At 38.0% G+C, this 23324-nt stretch overlaps 1 protein-coding gene across 3 annotated transcripts; it reads left to right on the top strand.

Annotated features, from left to right (window-relative positions):
• Positions 1 to 13867: 13867 nt before the first annotated feature.
• On the top strand, positions 13868 to 22566 carry LOC146946335 (uncharacterized). 3 transcript variants are annotated; one of them, XM_085744444.1, is made up of 3 exons: positions 13868 to 14118; positions 15987 to 17097; positions 22268 to 22566. In XM_085744444.1, the coding sequence occupies exon 2, from the start codon at positions 15998 to 16000 to the stop codon at positions 17057 to 17059; it is 1062 nt and encodes a 353-aa protein (XP_085600570.1). In that variant the 5' UTR covers positions 13868 to 14118; positions 15987 to 15997; the 3' UTR covers positions 17060 to 17097; positions 22268 to 22566. The 3 variants fall into 3 exon arrangements, 1 of the variants encoding a protein (XP_085600570.1); XR_015026682.1 differs by lacking the exons at positions 15987 to 17097; positions 22268 to 22566 and adding an exon at positions 15533 to 15657 and having other exon boundaries at positions 13884 to 14118; XR_015026681.1 differs by lacking the exons at positions 13868 to 14118; positions 15987 to 17097 and adding an exon at positions 20619 to 20853.
• The last annotated feature ends 758 nt before the right edge of the window (positions 22567 to 23324 follow it).

Here is a 23324-nt window from a genome sequence, read left to right as displayed (position 1 = left end):
GCCTTCTCTTCTCTTCCTCCCCACCAAATCTACTCCCTCTCCATGGCAAGTGAACTAATATTTCTCCCACATGATCTCTTGTACAATTAGAAGCTTGGTTAAGGATTGATTCCTCTTTTTCCACCTCTCATGAAGTTGAACCCATCTCTCCTCTTTTGAAACAATTCTCCCAAGTTTGTTAGAAGTGAACCAAGCATGGATTGTTAGCAATTTAATAAGCAAGAAGCAACTAGGGTTTGGATTGAACTCTTCCTTCTCTTTGGTTCTCAAGGGTATGTGATTGTGGAAGCTAGGGTTTGGTTATTGATCAAGAGGCTAGGGTTTTGGGAAGGTGAGGATTGGAGCATGAATTTGAGCATGGTATGGTTTCTTGAAGGTTAAGAATTTAAGAAGAAAAGATTCAAAGTAGGAAGCAAAACTAGGGTTTGATGGCTTGAGCTTGGAGCTTGAAGAATTAGCAAGGTTATGTTTAGGTGAGTTCCATAGATAGCTTTCCCACCCTTTGGGATTATGTTTATGCCATTCATGATTAATGTGAAAACTATGAAAAGTCTAGGAATATGTATTGTGTTAGTTGCCCCTTTACTTGCCATGTTTACAAAACATGTTTATACTTGCCAAATGAATGTTTTACAAGTTTCCTATGATCAAATATGTTTCAAAACACTTAGGGACACTTGATTTGAGGTTTTTGGGTCAAAAATACCATTTTTAGGGGTTCTGGACTGTTATAACTCGCCACGGCGAGCTATTACTCGCCATAGCGAGTTAGAAGGTCGAACAGGGGGTTCTGCTCGCCTTCTACTCGCCATGGCGAGCAGCTGCTCGCCTCCCCCATAAACTTACTCGCCTAGGCGAGCAAATGGTGCATTCTGCACTGCTTGCTCGTTCAGGCAGATTTTGGCAGTTTTCGCGAGGATTTTTCTTAAGCAGTCTTTTATGAAAGTAAACCCCTCAAACCAAGGTCCTAAATGATGATCAAAGAAAGCATGATTTTTATGATATAAGGCAAGTAATAAGCATGTTAGTAAGGCATGGCATGCGAGAGAATCAAGTCATGAATCGGGTAGCAAGTTATCCATAAGCAAGGGAAAACTAGAGCCTCGACATAGTTGTCGGGAACTAGCTAGTTAGCAAGATTCCTGCAATGATAAGACGCGAAGTTTATTATCTTCGTACATGAACAAGGATAAGATAGCATATATATTAAGTCAAGGATTGATTAGATAATCTCTCCACCATGATCAAGTATAAGTATGAACAAGTTTAAGTTTACCGCTAATCGGATCGACTCAAGGGTCCGAGGTAATAAGCAAGCAAGTATGAATATGTTTAAGTATACGTACGACAAGACTATGATTATCATAAGTAGGTGGCATGTCTCTTGCTATCCACATCAGGGGGATACAAGAGGTTCTCGATCTAAGGGGAACGATTCAAGCCGTAAGGGACCCGCATGTCACTGAAATTAACAAGACGTAGGTGCTCGTGTCTCTTGTTATCCACGCCAGGGGGATACGGGAGGTTCTCGACCTAAGGGGAACGGTTTAAGCCGCAAGGGACCCGCACGACACCGAGGGAGTCCGATGTACGTACATCGGTCATGTATGGGATTGATCTCGGGGTTACTCCACCCGGGACTATCCGTAAAATGAACCAAGATAAGTGTTTGTTCAACGCTAACCTAATGAATGAACTTAGATACGTTTATGCATGATATGAATATGATTATGTTCCTTATGATTATGTTATGGCATGTAGTAAGATTCATGCAAGACCATGTTAAGGACAAGAGCATTAGATGCTATATGACAAGTTTAAGGCATGGAATAGAGCAAGATAAGAATGTTACACCGATGACGATCTTAGGTTTCCCCTAATCGTCCGGTTTAGAATCATGTTATGATATGTTAAGCTTAGGCCTTGATACGTAGATCGTATACTTGGCAATGCGGTTTTAGATGCCCCTTGACCGCCATGACATGTGTAGGAAGTGAAACCTATAGCAAGTTAAGATAAAATTATGACGGCCCTAGTATGCACAACCGTCTAAGTATGCAAGTCCCCACACACGTATAATCAACCGTCAGGTTGTAATGTAGACACGTGGTGACCGTAGGTTTCCCCTTGAGGTTGCCTATAGCCTAGGATTTAGGGGAACTCACTGAGACATTATGTCTCATCCCAATCCTTATTTGTTTCAGATAAACAGGTTGGATGGCAAGCTAGTAGACGAATGGATGTTTCAACAAGTGATCGTTCGTACCGCAGCAGGATGTTATGGACTTCAAGGATGTAATTTTATTATACTTCAGAAAAGTTGAGTAGTATATTTTTGTACGAACGCATGTTGTTGTAAATAATATTCATTCGAAATTTTATTGTTGTATATTTTAATGTATCCAGTACTAAATTCAACGCACGTGGTAGACTTTCTAGATACGTCTGGTATGGGTGTTACATTTGGTATCAGAGCAGGTCGATTCAGACCGTGCCCTAGGTCATTAAATTACAACTAAGGTAGTGGGACCATTGGGTTCCGGGTAAATGTTCTATTTGTTGATGTTAGTTGAGCCTGATCAACTCAATTTAGCATTCAACGATTAGAATGGATGCCTGAGAGCTTAATAGGACCCAGGAGGAACGAAGTATGTGATGAAGAAGTTTGATCGTGCCAAAAGGTGTCCGGTGAACTAATCAAGTAGTAGTGTGAATCCTCCGGGAATGTAAGACATGTTAAGAAGGAACGTTCCAACCATGTCAGGTAAGATGTTATTGATACTTCGTGTACCCATAAGTGAAGAAGTTGGACATATATATCTAAGCATGACCGAAGATTTCGGTAAGAGTGGTTGTTGGAACGGGTTTATGATATTCTGGAATGTCAGTACAAGGTTACAAGATAGTGAGAAGTCGACATATGTTGACGGAGTCAGCGGGTTCTCAGGAATAGCAATAAGTGAATTAAGTTAAGGACATGTATGCTCGGAAGGTTGCGTAAGTGGCAACGTGATGAGGTAAGCTATTCGTAGTAGAGAAAGATTTATGTTATCAGGATTAAGGCATTGATTTCCGACGTACCAAGAATTGTGTTGAAAAAAAAAAGTTGATGTTACCATGCATATGTTATAGAATATTTCATGATGCTAGGAATGAATGATGGGCATTGGTTATTTGAGAATAAAAAAAAATTCATGTAAAGAATGTTCTGAAAAATAGAGTTGGAGAATCTCACCAGTAGCAAGCCTGGGACGAAACTTTCCGTTTTTATGAAATCTACCAATTCGTTCCTATGGTTTGCAATGACTATTGGGGAGATGTCTTCACAATAATCTTTTATGTGATGAAAATCTTTTATGACATTAAGTAACGAATGCATATCATATCCTAAGATTTTCAAGGGAAAAGGCATGGGCAACAATCAACGAAATCGATACGGTTTATGGTAACTTTGGAAGTTAATGTGTCAAGAGTCAAGAACAAGCCAAGATCAAGAGTATAGAAGTTCCGGTGTTTAGAAGGAAAGTCACAGATGTTTATGCATGAGGTATGAAGTAAGAAGTTAAAGCGGTGCAAAGTTATGAGAAATCACAAGGTTCTCAGAATTATGACGTATCTCTCGAATCTATGTTTTGCTTAATAGACTTGCTAAGGCTCGATATGATGTTGAATCATAAAGTTTAAATAATTTTAGAAAGATTTGTGCGTATGGGTGATTGAAGTTGACATTTTGAAAATTCATAGGAGATTTTCTAGGAACCGGGTTGCTACAACACTCGTAGAGCGGGCTAGACTCATTAGAGTCTAGGTTTGGAGACACGTATGTGTTATCAACTCGTTCTATGATTCCCGAAGCAATGGCCGGGGCCTAAACTCAATAAATATATAAAGTAGAAAAATCATCAACGTCAATGACCCGTGCGCTAGTTTACGAAGTTTCCCTTAAAAGAAAAATCAACGAGCAAGCATTGGTATGATTAAGCAAAATATGGTATACGAGAATGCAAAGGTACAAGGCTATATGTTCAAGAAAGATATGTTCAAATGCTAGATGAGTTTGTCAAAGGAGTTTGAGTTGCTTGGAAACGAGTTCAGGTATGATGTGGATGGTAAATGCAATCAGTAAAAACATAAGGTTTACCCCCAAGTCAAGTATTATGAGTATAAGATAAGTTATCATGAGATTTGAATTTACAAGACAAGTGTAAGGTTGTGACGTTGGTCGCAACATGGAAGATCTCAAGAAGTTAGTATTCAAGTGGTAAGCAGAAATGTGAAGTCTCAATCGCTCTAACAGATTAGAGTAATGGTTTAAGCCAACCGGTGGGAATCAGAGTAGCGCCATGGAAACTAATTGTTAATCATGAAATATGGAGGTTATTATGAAAGAATGATCGGTTGGTAACATAAGTTTAATAAGGAAGCACCATAAGGCAAGCGAGGAGTTCTCGATGTGATAAGTAAGTATGGATGTCCATATAGACAACGTTGACTAAGGTAAAAGTTTTAAGTCTGTGACTTTACTTAAGTAAGATGAGAAAGATAAGAGTTGCCATTTATGAATTTATTAGGATGTATGAATGATGGAATTGGGAAACATGTAAGAATTATAAGGTTTTCTCAAGAGGTTCAAGGATTTCCTACGAGTATGTAAGCGGAATTGCGAGTATGTATATCGGTTAAAGGAAGAATTTATCTTCGAAGTTAAACATGTTATCATGAGAGAGAAGCAACTTATGAGTGATATGTAATGAGATTCATACTTTCGTATGCAATACTTGTTGAGTGAAAACTATACTTGTTAAGACATGTCAAGCCATGATTTTATAACTTTTAAAGCTAAGATTGGTATTATGGAACTTGGGAACGATGCTTATTTTTTTTTAAACTCATGGAATTATACATTTTCGAAACTGATGAGATACGTTTTAAGCAAACTCACTTAAGACGTACAAACTTCAGGACCAACTTGTTGTGGACAAGTTTGGGGCGAGTTGTTAAAACTTTTTCAAAATATAGAAACTCGTCCGGTGGTTCTGTGGTACCATTACAAATTCAGTTGTGGAAATGATAAAATCTTTTTAGTCATGTACAAGTTCGTACCAAGGATCCGAATACCAAAGTTTAAAAAAATTTCTTCAAGAAAGATTTTAGGACACGTATCGTTATCATTTACCAAGAAGTGGCACTTGAAAGTATGCACATGTTGTGGAAACGACGATATTCGTATGAAGCCAATATCCTACTGGATACATGGAAATGTGTTCAGAATGTAATGAGATCGAAGGATTTCTTAAGACTCGTAAGAGATTCATGGAATCGTCTAAATGAGTAATGTGTGTAAGAGGTATAATTCGCAAGGTACAGTAAGTAAATTGATGCATGAAGTATATGTTTGCCCGATAAGATTATGTATGCATGAAAAGATACTTCAAAGTTACAAGTAAGCACTGCAGGGCAAACTTGGTTTCCGGTAGGACTCCAGTTAAAAAGGCAAATCCTGAGTGTTCATGTTTATGACAAGATACCCTTATGAATTGTTTATGTTAAGAGGGTAAGATACGAGTCCAAGACAATACGTCTATGTGTAGCAAGGTAAGTTCTAAATCATGATGTAACAAGTTAACTATAAATTTTGAATAATCTTAAGAGCAAGAAGGCTATGTTCAGTCACATGTGGGTTTAGAAACAAGATGAGGACATGATATGACGGACCCTTTGAATATGTATGAATAGAAGATGTATGGCTCAGACCATAGATGATAAGATTTTGTCATGATGATTGGTAGTCGGTCTCTAAATTTTGAGGACGAAATTTTTTTAAGGGGGGTAGAATGTAATATCCCGCCTGACAGCATCGAGATATTACCAGTCGACTGTGTCAGATGCATTTAATTCATGGAAAGTAAGTTAATGGAAATATTTTGTAAGATGTCAGCTTTATACGGGGAAAGTATCAGAGTCGTTTTAAACACGCTTGAGGCAAGGGCATTTTGGTAATTTCATGTGGAAAGGATATTTATTTGATTTTGGGGCAAAATATCTCATTTCCTCTTTGACTTTCTCTCTCTAGGTTTTGAATTGGATTTTGCTCTCCCTTCTCTCTTCCTTCTCACGCCTTCTCTTCTCTTCCTCCCCACCAAATCTTCTCCCTCTCCATGGCAAGTGAACTAATATTTCTCCCACATGATCTCTTGTACAATTAGAAGCTTGGTTAAGGATTGATTCCTCTTTTTCCACCTCTCATGAAGTTCAACCCATCTCTCCTCTTTTGAAACAATTCTCCCAAGTTTGTTAGAAGTGAACCAAGCATGGATTGTTAGCAATTTAATAAGCAAGAAGCAACTAGGGTTTGGATTGAACTCTTCCTTCTCTTTGGTTCTCAAGGGTATGTGATTGTGGAAGCTAGGGTTTGGTTATTGATCAAGAGGCTAGGGTTTTGGGAAGGTGAGGATTGGAGCATGAATTTGAGCATGGTATGGTTTCTTGAAGGTTAAGAATTTAAGAAGAAAAGATTCAAAGTAGGAAGCAAAACTAGGGTTTGATGGCTTGAGCTTGGAGCTTGAAGAATTAGCAAGGTTATGTTTAGGTGAGTTCCATAGATAGCTTTCCCACCCTTTGGGATTATGTTTATGCCATTCATGATTAATGTGAAAACTATGAAAAGTCTAGGAATATGTATTGTGTTAGTTGCCCCTTTACTTGCCATGTTTACAAAACATGTTTATACTTGCCAAATGAATGTTTTACAAGTTTCCTATGATCAAATATGTTTCAAAACACTTAGGGACACTTGATTTGAGGTTTTTGGGTCAAAAATACCATTTTTAGGGGTTCTGGACTGTTATAACTCGCCACGGCGAGCTATTACTCGCCATAGCGAGTTAGAAGTCGAACAGGGGGTTCTGCTCGCCTTCTACTCGCCATGGCGAGCAGCTGCTCGCCTCCCCCATAAACTTACTCGCCTAGGCGAGCAAATGGTGCATTCTGCACTGTTTGCTCGTTCAGGCAGATTTTGGCAGTTTTCGCGAGGATTTTTCTTAAGCAGTCTTTTATGAAAGTAAACCCCTCAAACCAAGGTCCTAAATGATGATCAAAGAAAGCATGATTTTTATGATATAAGTCAAGTAATAAGCATGTTAGCAAGGCATGCCATGCGAGAGAATCAAGTCATGAATCGGGTAGCAAGTTATCCATAAGCAAGGGAAAACTAGAGCCTTGACATAGTTGTCGGGAACTAGCTAGTTAGCAAGATTCCTGCAATGATAAGACGCGAAGTTTATTATCTTCGTACATGAACAAGGATAATATAGCATATATATTAAGTCAAGGATTGATTAGATAATCTCTCCACCATGATCAAGTATTAGTATGAACAAGTTTAAGTTTACCGCTAATCGGATCGACTCAAGGGTCCGAGGTAATAAGCAAGCAAGTATGAATATGTTTAAGTATACGTACGACAAGACTATGATTATCATAAGTAGGTGGCATGTCTCTTGCTATCCACATCAGGGGGATACAAGAGGTTCTCGATCTAAGGGGAACGATTCAAGCCGTAAGGGACCCGCATGTCACTGAAATTAACAAGACGTAGGTGCTCGTGTCTCTTGTTATCCACGCCAGGGGGATACGGGAGGTTCTCGACCTAAGGGGAACAGTTTAAGCCGCAAGGGACCCGCACGACACCGAGGGAGTCCGATGTACGTACATCGGTCATGTATGGGATTGATCTCGGGGTTACTCCACCTAAGAGTACCTAAGTGTTTGTTCAACGCTAACCTAATGAATGAACTTAGATACGTTTATGCATGATATGAATATGATTATGTTCCTTATGATTATGTTATGGCATGTAGTAAGATTCATGCAAGACCATGTTAAGGACAAGAGCATTAGATGCTATATGACAAGTTTAAGGCATGGAATAGAGCAAGATAAGAATGTTACACCGATGACGATCTTAGGTTTCCCCTAATCGTCCGGTTTAGAATCATGTTATGATATGTTAAGCTTAGGCCTTGATACGTACATCGTATACTTTGCAATGCGGTTTTAGATGCCCCTTGACCGCCATGACATGTGTAGGAAGTGAAACCTATAGCAAGTTAAGATAAAATTATGACGGCCCTAGTATGCACAACCGTCTAAGTATGCAAGTCCCCACACACGTATAATCAACCGTCATGTTGTAATGTAGACACGTGGTGACCGTAGGTTTCCCCTTGAGGTTGCCTATAGCCTAGGATTTAGGGGAACTCACTGAGACATTATGTCTCATCCCAATCCTTATTTGTTTCAGATAAACAGGTTGGATGGCAAGCTAGTAGACGAATGGATGTTTCAACCAGTGATCGTTCGTACCGCAGCAGGATTATGGACTTCAAGGATGTAATTTTATTATACTTCAGAAAAGTTGAGTAGTATATTTTTGTACGAACGCATGTTGTTGTAAATAATATTCATTCGAAATTTTATTGTTGTATATTTTAATGTATCCAGTACTAAATTCAACGCACGTGCTAGACTTTCAAGATACGTCTGGTATGGGTGTTACAGCTTGTGCAGGTATTTTCAGAAACGACCATGGTGAGAGCAAAGGTTGTTTTGCGGCTAACCTTGGCGCAGCTAACACCCTCTTTGCAGAGATTATGGGGGTAATCATGTCTATTGAAATTGCTTATGATAGAAATTGGGATCATCTTTGGATCGAATCAGACTCTAAACTAGCTACCTTGGCACTCAAATCTCCTAGCATTGTCCCTTGGGAATTGAAGAACAGATGGTTGAACTGTATGAGGAAGCTGAACTCCATGCAATTCATTTTGACCCACATTTATAGAGAAGGTAATCACTGTGCAGACAAACTTGCAAACCTTGGGCTAACAGTAACTGACTTCACTTGGTGGCAATCTCCTCCAATTGTAATTAGAGAAGATCTAGTTAGGAACAGACTAGATCTCCCAAACTTTAGGTTTTGTTAATTGTTCCTTTTGAGGGTTTGGTTCTGCCCCCCTCCTTTTGTACATCACTTTTCTCTTTAATATATTTTGGATGGTGCCCCTTTCTTGGTAGGCTCATCAGTTTAAAAAAAAAAATTGATTTTATAAAATTCATTATAAAAACTCTTTTCATAGTATAAATTTTCATTTAATGGGAGCAATCTATTTTTTTTAAGAGGGGACAATAGTTAAAACATCAAAGATTTAACAAATAACATACCCCAATCTACTATATGTGCATCCGTGCCTGTCTACATTTGCACAATTGAAAAATGTTTTTTGGATGGATTCCAAACTTTAAATTTTTTCAAGGTCACACAGAAGAGGTCATGACTTTTTTTTTGCTTTCACATAATATTAGGTTGATCATTCACATACGGATTGAGAATTAGTTTTATCATGCAACAAACAATCATTTGTCTTTAAACAAAAAATAAATAACAAAAAAAATTCACTTGACCTTATAAATTAAACCAATTCATTGAAACAAAAACAACTCAAACACCTCTAAAAACACAATACCTCAATATTCATCATAAATAAATTATCGTTACAATTTACAAGAGCAGACTTCAAGAGTTATGCCAAAAGAATTCATACCCACTCCATATTTACCAAACCACACACTACAGACCACTACACATCCCTCGTTTCTCAACCAAAGTCCTTTCTTTTTAATCAATTCTTGCAAAATACGAACATCTTGAAGTAAAATTTATACAATCATATGGATATAAAAAAACACTAAACAAAAAGAATTACGTTAGAGAATAAGAAAATTATATAATTGGCAACTAATGATTAAGACTTGTATCTTAAGCTCTAATTGGTTATAATGATTTAATAGCAACTTCAGCTACTGCATTTTCAGCTGAAGTTTCTATCAAATAATTACAATCAACCGAAGTGCAAGAAGCTAGTCTTAATCACTTGTTGCCAATTGGAAGATTTACTTATTATCTAACTTTTTTCCTTTTGTTTAATGTTTTTTAGACCCATATGATTGTCCAAATTTTAGGATACGATCGTGTTATATACAAGAATCTTTTGCGAGAATTGGTTCAAAGGAAGGGCTGCGGTTGCCCGTTTACATCCGTAAGTCTTACTTCACAAGTGGAGATGGAAAAGTACAAGTAGAGCTAGTAGCAATAAATCAAGAGTAAGTTATTTTAAACCACTCAATTTCTACACTATACATATGTTTTGATGTAAACCTGTAATACTATTAGAAATAATAGTATATGATATACTAGGTGTTCAACCCGTGCGTTGCACGAGTTTGTTTAAATTTTTTAATAGTTTTTTTTTTTTTTATCAAAAATAACATTTTTGACAACCGTACTGAATTTTTATATTTATGTCCTCGTCAAGTGAATACAAAATATAAGGAGATAAAAATTGTTTTTGATCTAAATATTGTGTATTCACCTTAGATAAAAATCAACAAAAGTGCAGTTCAATAGTCAGGGGACGGTTTAGTCCATAGTTTCTTTTACAATATGTTTTTATTCAATAAAAAGTAGTGGATTATGACAAAACTTTCTTTTTGTTTCCTTTTTTTCTTCGGTTTTATTTCTATCCCCTCATACTTTGTTGTTTTCCTTTTATTTTAATCTAACTTCAACCTTATGAAAAAATAGTGAATTTTATTTAGATGTCAGATGTTATTCTAACTTTAGTCGATGAATTTATTTTATAAAAAAAAATGAAATAACCCCCTTTAAGTAAAAATATTTTTAAAATAATTTTTTAAAAGAATATTTTAATAGAGTTGTAATACTATATTCATCTTAATCCCATTTTAGTAAAAATAGAGTAGTGATACTATATTCATCTTAATCCCCTCTACAAAGAATATTTTTAAATAAAATTTAATTTGATTTTTTATAGTTTCAGCATTGTATATATAAATGGTGCACGTTATTTTGAGCATGTTTAGTGCTAAAGATAAAAATAACTTTTTTTTATTATCTACAAAGCATATGAAATTGTATTTTGCAAAACTGAAAAATGTGATAGGTTATTTCATCTTTTATTTGCATCCAGCTTGAGTATTATCATTGTGAAAAATACACAATGATAATACTCAAGCTCGATGCAAATAGTGGGTTAAATAATTGTGATTACTAGTCATCTTTTCTCTAGGTTAGATTTAATTCACTATAGTTTTTTAAGTTTAATGTGCTCCCGTCCCTTATATTATATGCAACTATAAAAAATACCAGCTTTATGAAATATTGGGTTAATGAATTAGACTATTAGAAATTTGAGTTTAATGAGCTTGCACCGTCAGTGTAGACATCCAATGAGATATCACATTATTAACTTCTAATTACATATACAAGAGTGGTGATGTTGGAACATAGTGGATTTTGATTGGATATTAGTGTAAAAACTGTTTTCTTCAAATCTTAGAAATTTAATCAACTTGTACTAAGTTTAAAATTATCATCAGTTTTATTTAGGTTGGGCAAGTCATGATAAAAAAAAAAATTGAGGAAAAAGTCATGATAAATTTAAAAATGAAATTTATTAACTATTCATTTTGTAAGGTTTTTTAGATTCTACTTGGCTCATTTTTATCCCTCTTATTACCTGGCACAGTTAACACTTCAACTCATTCTTGGTCCTGGATTTGGAGTCTCAAAGTTCCCGAGAAGTATAAATTTCTCACTTGGCTCGCTTGTTCTAATGTTGTTCCCACTTTGGCTGTGTTACACCACCAAAACATTGTTCCTTCTCCTATTTGTACCCGGTGTGGCATGCAAGAAGAGACATTGTTCCACTGTTTGCGTGATTGCAGGTTCTCTAGAGACGTTTGGCTTCATATTGGCTTCAACGACACTGCTTTCTTTGCTTCTGACGATGCTGCGGACTGGCTCAAGGAAGGTTCAAAGGGTCCTAACGCCACAATCTTCGCTGCTGGACTGTGGTGGGTGTGGGTTCGCCGTAATTCCATGTGCTTCAGCAATGAGCAGATGCCATTACACAGAGTCGCAGCAAACATCATGAATTCTGCTGATAGCATTTTGCACGCATTCCCGCCGCATCAGACTGGTCATTTGGAAAGACTTGTCCACTGGAATAATAACAACTTTGATTGCTACATTCTTAATGTTGACGGAAGCTGTTTAGACACTCCAGTCAGAGCTGGTTTTGGAGGCCTCATTCGCAACAGCGCCGGCTTCTATCTCGCTGGTTTCTCAGGTTTTATCCCGTCCTCTTCTGATATTCTGCAAGCAGAGCTTTCAGCAATTTTCCACGGCCTGAAAATAGCGAAAGATTTGTGATTTGCGCCTGTAGCTTGCTACACAGATTCCATTCTTGCTATCAATTCGATCAAGGAAGCCAACACCAAGTACCATGTCTACGCAGTGCTTATTCATGAAATTCAAGAACTGCTATCTCAGGATAATATGTCTCTTCACCACACTCTCCGCGAAGAAAACCAATGTGCCGATTTTCTTGCCAAGTTAGTTGGTGCACTCTCAGCCCCTTGGTGACCTCCGCCCGCTTCTTAGGCTAGATGCTCAAGGAACTATGTTCTTGAGAGCTTAGCTTTCCTTTCTTTTTTTGCTGCTTTCTTTCTTTTGTTCTCTTTTATTAGCATTGTAACCAAAAAAAAAAGACAAAGATGATTTTAGAAAACATCAAATTGATATTGCTTTTTTGGGAAGCGCTCGAGTAAAATAGTTTTCATCTCAGCTGGAGAAAAATGGGGTTTTCATCTACATACAAATACTTTTAACTTGAAGCCGATATTTAAAATTTGACCCAAGAATCAATTCTTAACATCAAATTTATTGTTTGATTCATTTTTACTAAATATATTTAAGCATAAATATAATCTACATTGAAGTCACTTAATAAAATTAATTTTGGTGAGTGTTATGAAACATGACATCCATAGATGCAAGTTACCATAAAAGGAAATTATTACCATAAAAGGACGCTGCTTTTGACTTTATTATAAATTAATTACACAATTTCAATGCATTAATTACTATAGAATTTCCTTTTTCATATCCTTAACCAGTGCTCGGGGGCACCGGTTAGCAGGACCCTTAAAAAAAAAAGATGAAAAACATCTCTAAAGCATGTCACATCATCACAATGGAAACCTAAGAATAGTTCAAGTTTCTAATTCAAAGATATATAGATAGATGCACCCTAATCAAAGGTTTCACCTATTTCCACTACCGACCATGTGTCCCTTGATTCTTCTCTCTCTCCCACACACATTATTTTCTTCCAATCTTATCTCTCTTCTCACCCTTGTATTTTCGGCTGTAGACGCAAACATATGATCAGGTCTTTGGTGCTTATTGATTATGATGCTAATAGAGTTTCTCTTTTCCATCTTTCTAAAATGTGATCGATCTCCATGTCATTTTTGTCTACTATATCCATAAAAAAAGTCATTTTTTTCAATTATCCAAAAAATAAAGACTTTACAAATTCCATATCAAACAATGGTGATGCTTTTACTAACTTGTCATAAAAAATGGTTTGAATTTTTTCTTTAATTTTTTTAATTTGCTTCAAATGAGTTGTTATGTTTAAATTATGTTAGAAAAGAGATAAATCGGTACACCTTTTGGTAAAATATTAAAGGATCATATTATAAAATACAAATGGATCGATCGACTATATTGAACAATATATATATATACTAGTATGGACACCCGTGCCAAGCACGGGCTAGAATTTCGTCATAGTTGAGGGAGACAATATTATGATGTATCTTGTAATATCCCGTGTATTAAGAACTAACTTAATATCTGAGAGCGATACAAATACGCACGTTTAAGCAGAAGGGTATAATAGTCATTTGAGTTTAAGGACTATTTAAGGCAATTGGGTCCAAAAATCTTCATTTTCATTTCATTTTCTCACTCTAGGTTACAAAATTTTCTCTTCCTCTCTTCCCTCTCTAGAAATCGATCCCCATCCTTCCATCCTTGCTCAAGATTTGTTCAAGATTTTATGAGCTAGTGATCATGTGAACTTTGGGTGTATTGGAACAAGCTTCTCAACTAGTTTCCTTCCTCAATCAAGAGTAGTGATTCTAGGGTTTGTGGTTAGACAACTTGAACCAACATTAATCTTGCTCAAGGTGAGTTCTATAGGTAGAATAACCCACCTTTGGGGTTGGATTTTCATGTTTTATGCTAGTTTAGCTTCTATGACTTTTTATTGAACCTAAAGCCATGCCTTGTGATCATATGATAAATTGCCATGGAATATGATTTTATATATGTTTTGGTAAGCTATTTTGAGTACATAAACTTGTTATCAATGTTTGGAATGAGTTGGTGCATTTAGGGGATCAAAAATGGGAGTTTTGGGTCGAAAATGCCACGAACCCGCGGCCGAAACACGCAGGTTCGCAGCGCTGCGCCTGACCAAGGGCGCTAGGCGCCCACAAGTCAGTGAGCAGGCGCTAGGCACCCCAGACAGGGCAGCGCATTGCGTTGTTCTGTGTTTGGGTGCTTGGGGGCAGTCGTGTAGGGGTCCGATGCGATCGTTTCGGAGTATATTTTTACTGTTTTTACTTGTTTTTCAACTGGAACAAAATTGATATGGACAAAACTTAGAATTTCTAAATGGTACAAAACTTGGGTTTATGACATTTTCAATCCTCGGAAACTAATAGGAAAATGCACCAATCAACCATTGAACTTGAATCGATAATCATGGCAATTTAACATGGGTTACAAAGATGACTTAAGGGTGTTAAGCTTGATGGGTAGAGATATTCTAAGGAAGGGTTTGAACTTAGCGAATCTACATGATTGTCAAGAATAGAATGTCACATTATCTTCTAAGTTCTATAAGTTAAGATGCTAAGAATGTTTCTATGATTATGTACAATTATGAATATGTATGCCTATGAACATGATAAGACAAGATGTAGGTGTTCGTGTCCCTTGATATCCACGCTAGGGGGATACAAGGGGTTCTCGACCTAAGGGGAACGATTCAAGCCGCAAGGGACCCGCACGACACCGAGGGAGTCCGATGTACGTACATCGGTCATGTATGGGATAGTTCTCGGGGTTACTCCACCCGGGGCTCTCCGTAAAACAAACCAAGATAATATTGTTTGATTCACGCTAACATAATGACTGAACAAATATGACTATGCATGTTATGATTATGTTAGATTATGAAATGAATGATTTACCGAAGACGAACTTAGGTTTCCCTATTCGTCCGGTATAGGTTGTGTCATGAATTAGTGTAGACTTGGTGCGTTCAACGTACCTTAGCAAGCGGTATTAGGATCTCTTTACCGCCATGACACGTATGATATAGTGAAAGCCTATAACATGTTATGAAGGTTCTAAGACGGTTTCTAGTGTGCACATCCGTCTAGACATAAATGACCACACACACATATAATCAACCGGCAGGTTGTATTTTAGACACGTGATAACCGTAGGTTTTTCCCCAAGGTTATCACTAGCCTAGGGCTAGGAAGAACTCACTGAGGCATTATGTCTCATCCAACTCCTTATTTTGTTCAGGTTCACAGGTATCCCGAGGTAAAGGTAAAGAAAAGGTCATGGAGTGATTGTGTTATCTTGGAGCTTTCATGGTGTGGATTAAGGATGCATATGTTACATTATGAGTCATGTGGATATATATATATATATATGTTGTGATTGTACTATGTTATGACAAAACTTTGGTGTAATAATGTAACATGAGAACTTTGGTTCATCTATGTATGTAGACTCAAGACTTGATGTTGTGTTATTATTGTATAATTAATGTATCCAGTATCAATATTAGCACTCTTTTGAATATTCTAGATATTTTCAAACATGGGTGTTACAATTGGTATCAGAGCAGGTCGATTCAGATCGTGCCTTGGGTCATTAATAATACAATACAAGTAGTTGTTCTTTTTGAGCTTAGGATATTGGTCCTCATTGTTATATTTGGTTGAAACTGATCACTTTGACTTAAATATGACAGTTAGAGCGATAATGTCTGGAGCGCGAAGGGCAAGAGGCCGGCCAAGAGGTAATCGGAATGAGGAGGATAATGTTAACCCTGATGCTCAGATGTGGGCACAGTTGATGCAGCAAAACCAACAGATGATGAATATGATGCAGCAGCAGATACAGCAGAATGCTCAGAATCAGCAGCAGTGGGCTGCAAATATGCAGCAAGGTCCCGGTGCTTATAATCAGCCGCCTCCTCCACCTCCCATCGTGGGGAATCCAATTTTTCGAGAATTCAACCGGAACCATCCCCCGGAGTTTGATGGTAGTGGTGAGCCACCTGAAGCTAAGAGGTGGATCAAGCAGATGGAAAAGATTTTTCTGATGGTTAACTGTACCGAGGAAGATAAGGTGGTCTTTGCAACGAACCAATTCCGAGGTGCAGCGCTTGATTGGTGGGAAACTGCTCGGCGTAGGATGGAGACTAATGGGTTAGCCTTGAACTGGGAGAATTTCAAACAAGTGATGAAAGAGAAGTATCTTCTTTTGTCATACAAGGTTAGGAAGGAGCAGGAATTCCTCCACTTGAGGCAAGGTCATATGTCGGTGACAGATTTCACGAAGAAGTTTGAGGAGTTATCTTATTACTCTACTCACAATGAGTATGCGAGTAATGAGATGTGGAAAGTTAATCAATATAAGAATGCTTTGAGGGGAGAACTTTATGCTGTAGTAAGTCAACAAAGGGTAACAGATTATGATGAGATGGTGCATAATAGCTTGGAGGCCGAAAGAGGTTTTGATAAGGCAGCTAGAGAAAATTATGGGGCAAGTGGGAGGAATGAGGGTAATTTTGTTGACAAGTATCATGAGAAGCTGAAGCCCAAGGGTTCTCCAACTAGAGGAAAGTACACAGGTCCACCTAGAACTTATCTAATTTGCAGGAAGTGTGGCAAGGCTCATCAAGGAGAATGCAGGAGAGAGTCTGGCAATTGTTTTGCATGTGGTCAGTCAGGGCATTATGTGGCGGATTGTCCAAACAGAGGAAATAAGGGCAAGGGTGTAAGCACTACAATGAGTAAAGGTAGAGTGTATTCTCTTTAATGGTAAGAAGGCGCAGGCAAATGAAGACTTGATTGGTGGTACGTGTTTTCTTGGCCAGAATCCTGTTAATGTTTTATTTGACTGTGGTGCATCATGTTCCTTCATTTCATTTCAATGTGTTGAGGCTTATCAGTTGTCTGTTTCATTATTAAATCCCCCTATGAAAGTAACCACGGCCACTGACGGGAGTATTGTAGCGAATTATGTTTGTGAAAATTGTCCTATCACCGTCTCTAGCAAGACGTACTATATAGATTTAGTATGTCTTCCGATGAAGCAACTTGATGTTATTCTGGGTATGGACTGGTTGTCAGCCAATCATGTATATATAGGATGTGCCGAAAAGAGCATTTACATGCCAACTAGTGATGCGGTGGAAGGAGTAGCCTTGTCAGAATTGATTAAGCACACGTACCAGATGGCTCAGTTTATTTGTGCTCAGGATAGGGGATTTTATGTTATGCTCACCGTGACTCCAGAGTCAGACTTAAGTCCAAGTGATATTCCTATTGTAAGTGAGTACTTGGATGTTTTCCCAGCTGACATTACTAACTTGCCACCGGAAAGAGAGATTGAGTTTGCGATCGATTTGATTCCGGGAGCCGAACCAGTGTCAGTAGCACCTTACAGAATGTCTCCCCTAGAACTCAAAGAATTGAAGACTCAGTTAGAGGAGCTTATTCAGAAGCATTTCATCCGGCCTAGTGTGTCTCCATGGGGTGCACCAGTTTTGTTGGTCAAGAAGAAAGATGGCAGCATGCGGCTGTGTATTGATTATCGTCAGCTGAACAAGGTGACTATCAAGAATAAGTATCCTTTGCCAAGGATTGATGATTTACTTGATCAACTTAAGGGGGCATCTGTGTTCTCTAAAATTGATCTCAGGTCAGGATACCATCAGATTCGTATCAAATCCTCAGATGTGTCCAAAACGGCTTTCAGAACACGTTACGGACACTATGAATTTTTGGTGATGCCTTTTGGTGTATCCAATGCTCCAGCAGTTTTTATGGATTACATGAATCGGATTTTTCAGCCTTATTTAGATCAATTTGTCATTATTTTCATTGATGACATATTGATTTATTCTAAGAATCCGCAAGAGGATGCACAACATTTGAGGATAGTGTTGGATATTCTTCGGGAAAAACAATTATATGCAAAGTTTAGCAAGTGTGAGTTTTGGTTGTCAGAGGTCAAGTTCCTTGGTCATGTAATCTCTCAAGGTGGTGTGGCCGTTGATCAATCTAAAGTCGAAGCTGTTCAAAATTGGACAAGACCGAAGAATGTTTCGGAAGTTCGAAGCTTTTTGGGATTAGCCGGATATTACCGACGGTTTATCATGAAGTTTTCTCAGATTGCTCTACCCTTAACTCGGCTCATGAGGAAAGAGGTTCCATTCGTGTGGGATGAAGAATGTGAGAAGAGTTTTAGAACTCTGAAGAAGAAGTTAACTCAAGCTCCAGTCTTAGCCATACCCGACCCGGAAAAGACATATGTGGTGTTCTGTGATGCATCGTCTAAGGGACTTGGTGGCGTGCTTATGCAAGGAAATAATGTGATAGCTTATGCATCTCGGCAACTTAAGACGCATGAAGAAAATTATCCTACTCATGACTTGGAGTTGGCAGCCATAATTTTTGTTTTGAAGATATGGAGGCATCATTTGTATGGAGCACATTTTGAGTTGTTTAGTGATCACAAAAGCCTAAAGTACTTGTTTGATCAAAGAGATTTGAACATGAGGCAACGACGTTGGATGGAATATCTGAAAGACTTCGACTTTGATTTGAAATATCATCCGGGAAAGGCCAATGTTGTAGCGGACGCTTTGAGTCGTAAAGCCATAGCTCAAGCTGAAGTGTTGATGCACACTTGCAACATGTATGAGAAGGTTCGAGACCTTAATCTTGGAGTCACAGAAGATGATAATGGTATCTGGTTGCATAGATTGGAAGTTTCATGTGATTTGCGGTCAAGAATTATTCAGGCCCAGATTATGGATTCAGAATTGCAGAAAAGGAGTGGTCACCCAGAATTCTCTATGGCCTCAGACGGAGCAATGATGTTTGAAGGAAGGTTGTGTGTTCCAAATGATCAAGAGCTTAAAAGATTGATTTTGGAGGAAGCACACAAGAGTAGTTTTTCAATTCACCCTGGTGCTACCAAAATGTATCAAGATTTAAGGAAAGAGTACTGGTGGCCTGGCATGAAAACGGATATTGCTGAATTTGTAGCACGGTGTATTGTATGTCAACAAGTCAAGATAGAACATCAGAGACCAGCTGGTATGTTACAACCATTGGAGATCCCTCAGTGGAAATGGGAGCACATCACCATGGATTTTGTGGGAGGTTTACCCCGTACTCAAAGAGGTCATGATTCAATTTGGGTGATTGTGGATAGGCTAACCAAATCAGCTCATTTCTTACCGGTAAAGTCTACCTACAAAACATCACAATATGCGGATTTGTTCATTTCCGAGATTGTCAAGCTACACGGAGTTCCAGTGAGTATCGTATCGGATAGGGATCCAATCTTTACTTCACACTTTTGGAAGGCTTTTCAAAGGGCCTTAGGGACTCGGTTGAAGTTGAGTACGTCGCATCATCCGCAGACAGATGGACAGTCGGAGAGGACTATCCAAACTCTAGAAGACATGTTACGTGCTTGTGTTTTGGAAGATGGAGGAAGTTGGAACCACCACTTACCTTTGATAGAATTTTCATACAACAATAGCTACCACTCGAGTATTGGGATGGCACCATATGAAGCGTTGTATGGTAGGAAGTGTAGAACCCCTTTGTGTTGGGCCGAGGTTGGAGATAAGAGTATCATTGGACCGGACATCATTCAAGAAACGACTTTGAAAATTAAGTCAATACAAGAGAAGATGAAAATAGCTCAGAGTCGTCAGAAAAGTTATGCGAATGAGAGGCGGAGACCTTTGGAGTTTGAAGAAGGTGATCATGTGTTCCTGAAAGTTACGCCTAAACTAGGTTTGAGAGGAGTCTTTAGGACCAAGAAGTTGTGTCCTAGGTACATAGGACCGTTTTTGATACTCAAACGTATCGGGCCAGTAGCTTACCAGTTAGCTTTACCCCCAGCTATGTCGGGTTTACATGATGTATTCCATGTATCTCAATTGAAGAAGTTTATTCCGGATCCTTTTCAACCAATTGAATTAGACTCTATTGAGTTAAGATCAGATTTGACGTTCCAGCCGGAACCAGAAAGTATAGTTGACCGCGATGTCAAGTCTCTCAGGAACAAAGAGATTCCTATAGTGAAAGTGGTTTGGAAGGGGTCACCAGACGGGGAAGCTACTTGGGAACTTGAGTCAGAGATGTTGAATCTGTATCCGTATTTGTTTCCAGGTATTCTCTAAATTTCGAGGACGAAATTTTTTTTAAGGGGGGTAGAATGTAATATCCCGTGTATTAAGAACTAACTTAATATCTGAGAGCGATACAAATACGCACGTTTAAGCAGAAGGGTATAATAGTCATTTGAGTTTAAGGACTATTTAAGGCAATTGGGTCAACAAATCTTCATTTTCATTTCATTTTCTCACTCTAGGTTACAAACTTTTCTCTTCCTCTCTTCCCTCTCTAGAAATCGATCCCCATCCTTCCATCCTTGCTCAAGATTTGTTCAAGATTTTATGAGCTAGTGATCATGTGAACTTTGGGTGTATTGGAACAAGCTTCTCAACTAGTTTCCTTCCTCAATCAAGAGTAGTGATTCTAGGGTTTGTGGTTAGACAACTTGAACCAACATTAATCTTGCTCAAGGTGAGTTCTATAGGTAGAATAACCCACCTTTGGGGTTGGATTTTCATGTTTTATGCTAGTTTAGCTTCTATGACTTTTTATTGAACCTAAAGCCATGCCTTGTGATCATATGATAAATTGCCATGGAATATGATTTTATATATGTTTTGGTAAGCTATTTTGAGTACATAAACTTGTTATCAATGTTTGGAATGAGTTGGTGCATTTAGGGGATCAAAAATGGGAGTTTTGGGTCGAAAATGCCACGAACCCGCGGCCGAAACACGCAGGTTCGCAGCGCTGCGCCTGACCAAGGGCGCTAGGCGCCCACAAGTCAGTGAGCAGGCGCTAGGCGCCCCAGACAGGGCAGCGCATTGCGTTGTTCTGTGTTCGGGTGCTTGGGGGCAGTCGTGTAGGGGTCCGATGCGATCGTTTCGGAGTATATTTTTACTGTTTTTACTTGTTTTTCAACTGGAACAAAATTGATATGGACAAAACTTAGAATTTCTAAATGGTACAAAACTTGGGTTTATGACATTTTCAATCCTCGGAAACTAATAGGAAAATGCACCAATCAACCATTGAACTTGAATCGATAATCATGGCAATTTAACATGGGTTACAAAGATGACTTAAGGGTGTTAAGCTTGATGGGTAGAGATATTCTAAGGAAGGGTTTGAACTTAGCGAATCGACATGATTGTCAAGAATAGAATGTCACATTATCTTCTAAGTTCTATAAGTTAAGATGCTAAGAATGTTTCTATGATTATGTACAAGTATGAATATGTATGCCTATGAACATGATAAGACAAGATGTAGGTGTTCGTGTCCCTTGATATCCACGCTAGGGGGATACAAGGGGTTCTCGACCTAAGGGGAACGATTCAAGCCGCAAGGGACCCGCACGACACCGAGGGAGTCCGATGTACGTACATCGGTCATGTATGGGATAGTTCTCGGGGTTACTCCACCCGGGGCTCTCCGTAAAACGAACCAAGATAATATTGTTTGATTAACGCTAACATAATGACTGAACAAATATGACTATGCATGTTATGATTATGTTAGATTATGAAATGAATGATTTACCGAAGACGAACTTAGGTTTCCCTATTCGTCCGGTATAGGTTGTGTCATGAATTAGTGTAGACTTGGTGCGTTCAACGTACCTTAGCAAGCGGTATTAGGATCTCTTTACCGCCATGACACGTATGATATAGTGAAAGCCTATAACATGTTATGAAGGTTCTAAGACGGTTTCTAGTGTGCACATCCGTCTAGACATAAATGACCACACACACGTATAATCAACCGGCAGGTTGTATTTTAGACACGTGATAACCGTAGGTTTTTCCCCAAGGTTATCACTAGCCTAGGGCTAGGAAGAACTCACTGAGGCATTATGTCTCATCCAACTCCTTATTTTGTTCAGGTTCACAGGTATCCCGAGGTAAAGGTAAAGAAAAGGTCATGGAGTGATTGTGTTATCTTGGAGCTTTCATGGTGTGGATTAAGGATGCATATGTTACATTATGAGTCATGTGGATATATATATATATATATGTTGTGATTGTACTATGTTATGACAAAACTTTGGTGTAATAATGTAACATGAGAACTTTGGTTCATCTATGTATGTAGACTCAAGACTTGATGTTGTGTTATTATTGTATAATTAATGTATCCAGTATCAATATTAGCACTCTTTTGAATATTCTAGATATTTTCAAACATGGGTGTTACATATCTAGTGTCAGTTAAATTCAAACATGGGATAAAACAACGGAGGTTTATTAACTAATAAGCGGAAAAAAATCTAATACTTAAGCATGAAATTTTTGGATGAAGATGCTGTATCATTCTCACTTGTGTAGTTGTTCCTTCTCAAATGTATCGATCGACAGTGCTGGCTCCTTCAGAAAGTCCAACGATGGTATGTTATTTATGTTTAGCATTGCGGGGGAGAAGTTCTTGGTGGTTGAACACAAATATTGTGTCAAGTGTTAGTAAAAATTTCACTTTGTATGAAATAGTTTATGTTAAGAAACATATAAGTGAGGTAACCCATATATCTAATGTTTTAAGAATTCAGGAGAAGATGTGATGTCAATTTCAGTTGTGTAGTTAGTCTTAGCCCAATGTGATGATACAATCAATTGTAGACTCCCGCATAAGTCCTAATATTATGACGATTTATTTTGTTAGTTTCTGAGTGTCATTGAATTCCTTTGGCTTGAATTTTAGTTCGTCATTCACTTTCATGCCAGGTTTTTTTATTCAACCTCAGTTATTTCTAATTCCTTCACTTTAGATTTGTGGTGGAATATGGCAATGGAAAAATATAGATGTGTTATGCTGAGTTTACAAAATACATGTTTATTAGATATTTTAAATTGATGTTTTTTAATGAGACTAATACTTTAGTCACATAATTACTCAGTAATCTCTAACACCTTTAACAAATCTATATAATTACATGCAACTCACTC

This window comes from Medicago sativa, chromosome 2, assembly GCF_051527215.1.
Source record: "Medicago sativa cultivar Bolivia chromosome 2, Bolivia_mono, whole genome shotgun sequence".
Lineage (NCBI taxonomy): Eukaryota > Viridiplantae > Streptophyta > Magnoliopsida > Fabales > Fabaceae > Medicago > Medicago sativa.
Note: the sequence above shows the minus strand (reverse complement) of the source record. Positions and strands in the feature narration are given on the sequence as shown.

Coding starts and splice junctions, on each gene's coding strand:
- LOC146946335 (XM_085744444.1), top strand. CDS start 15,998: ATGTCTGGAGCGCGAAGGGCAAGAGGCCGGCCAAGAGGTAATCGGAAT.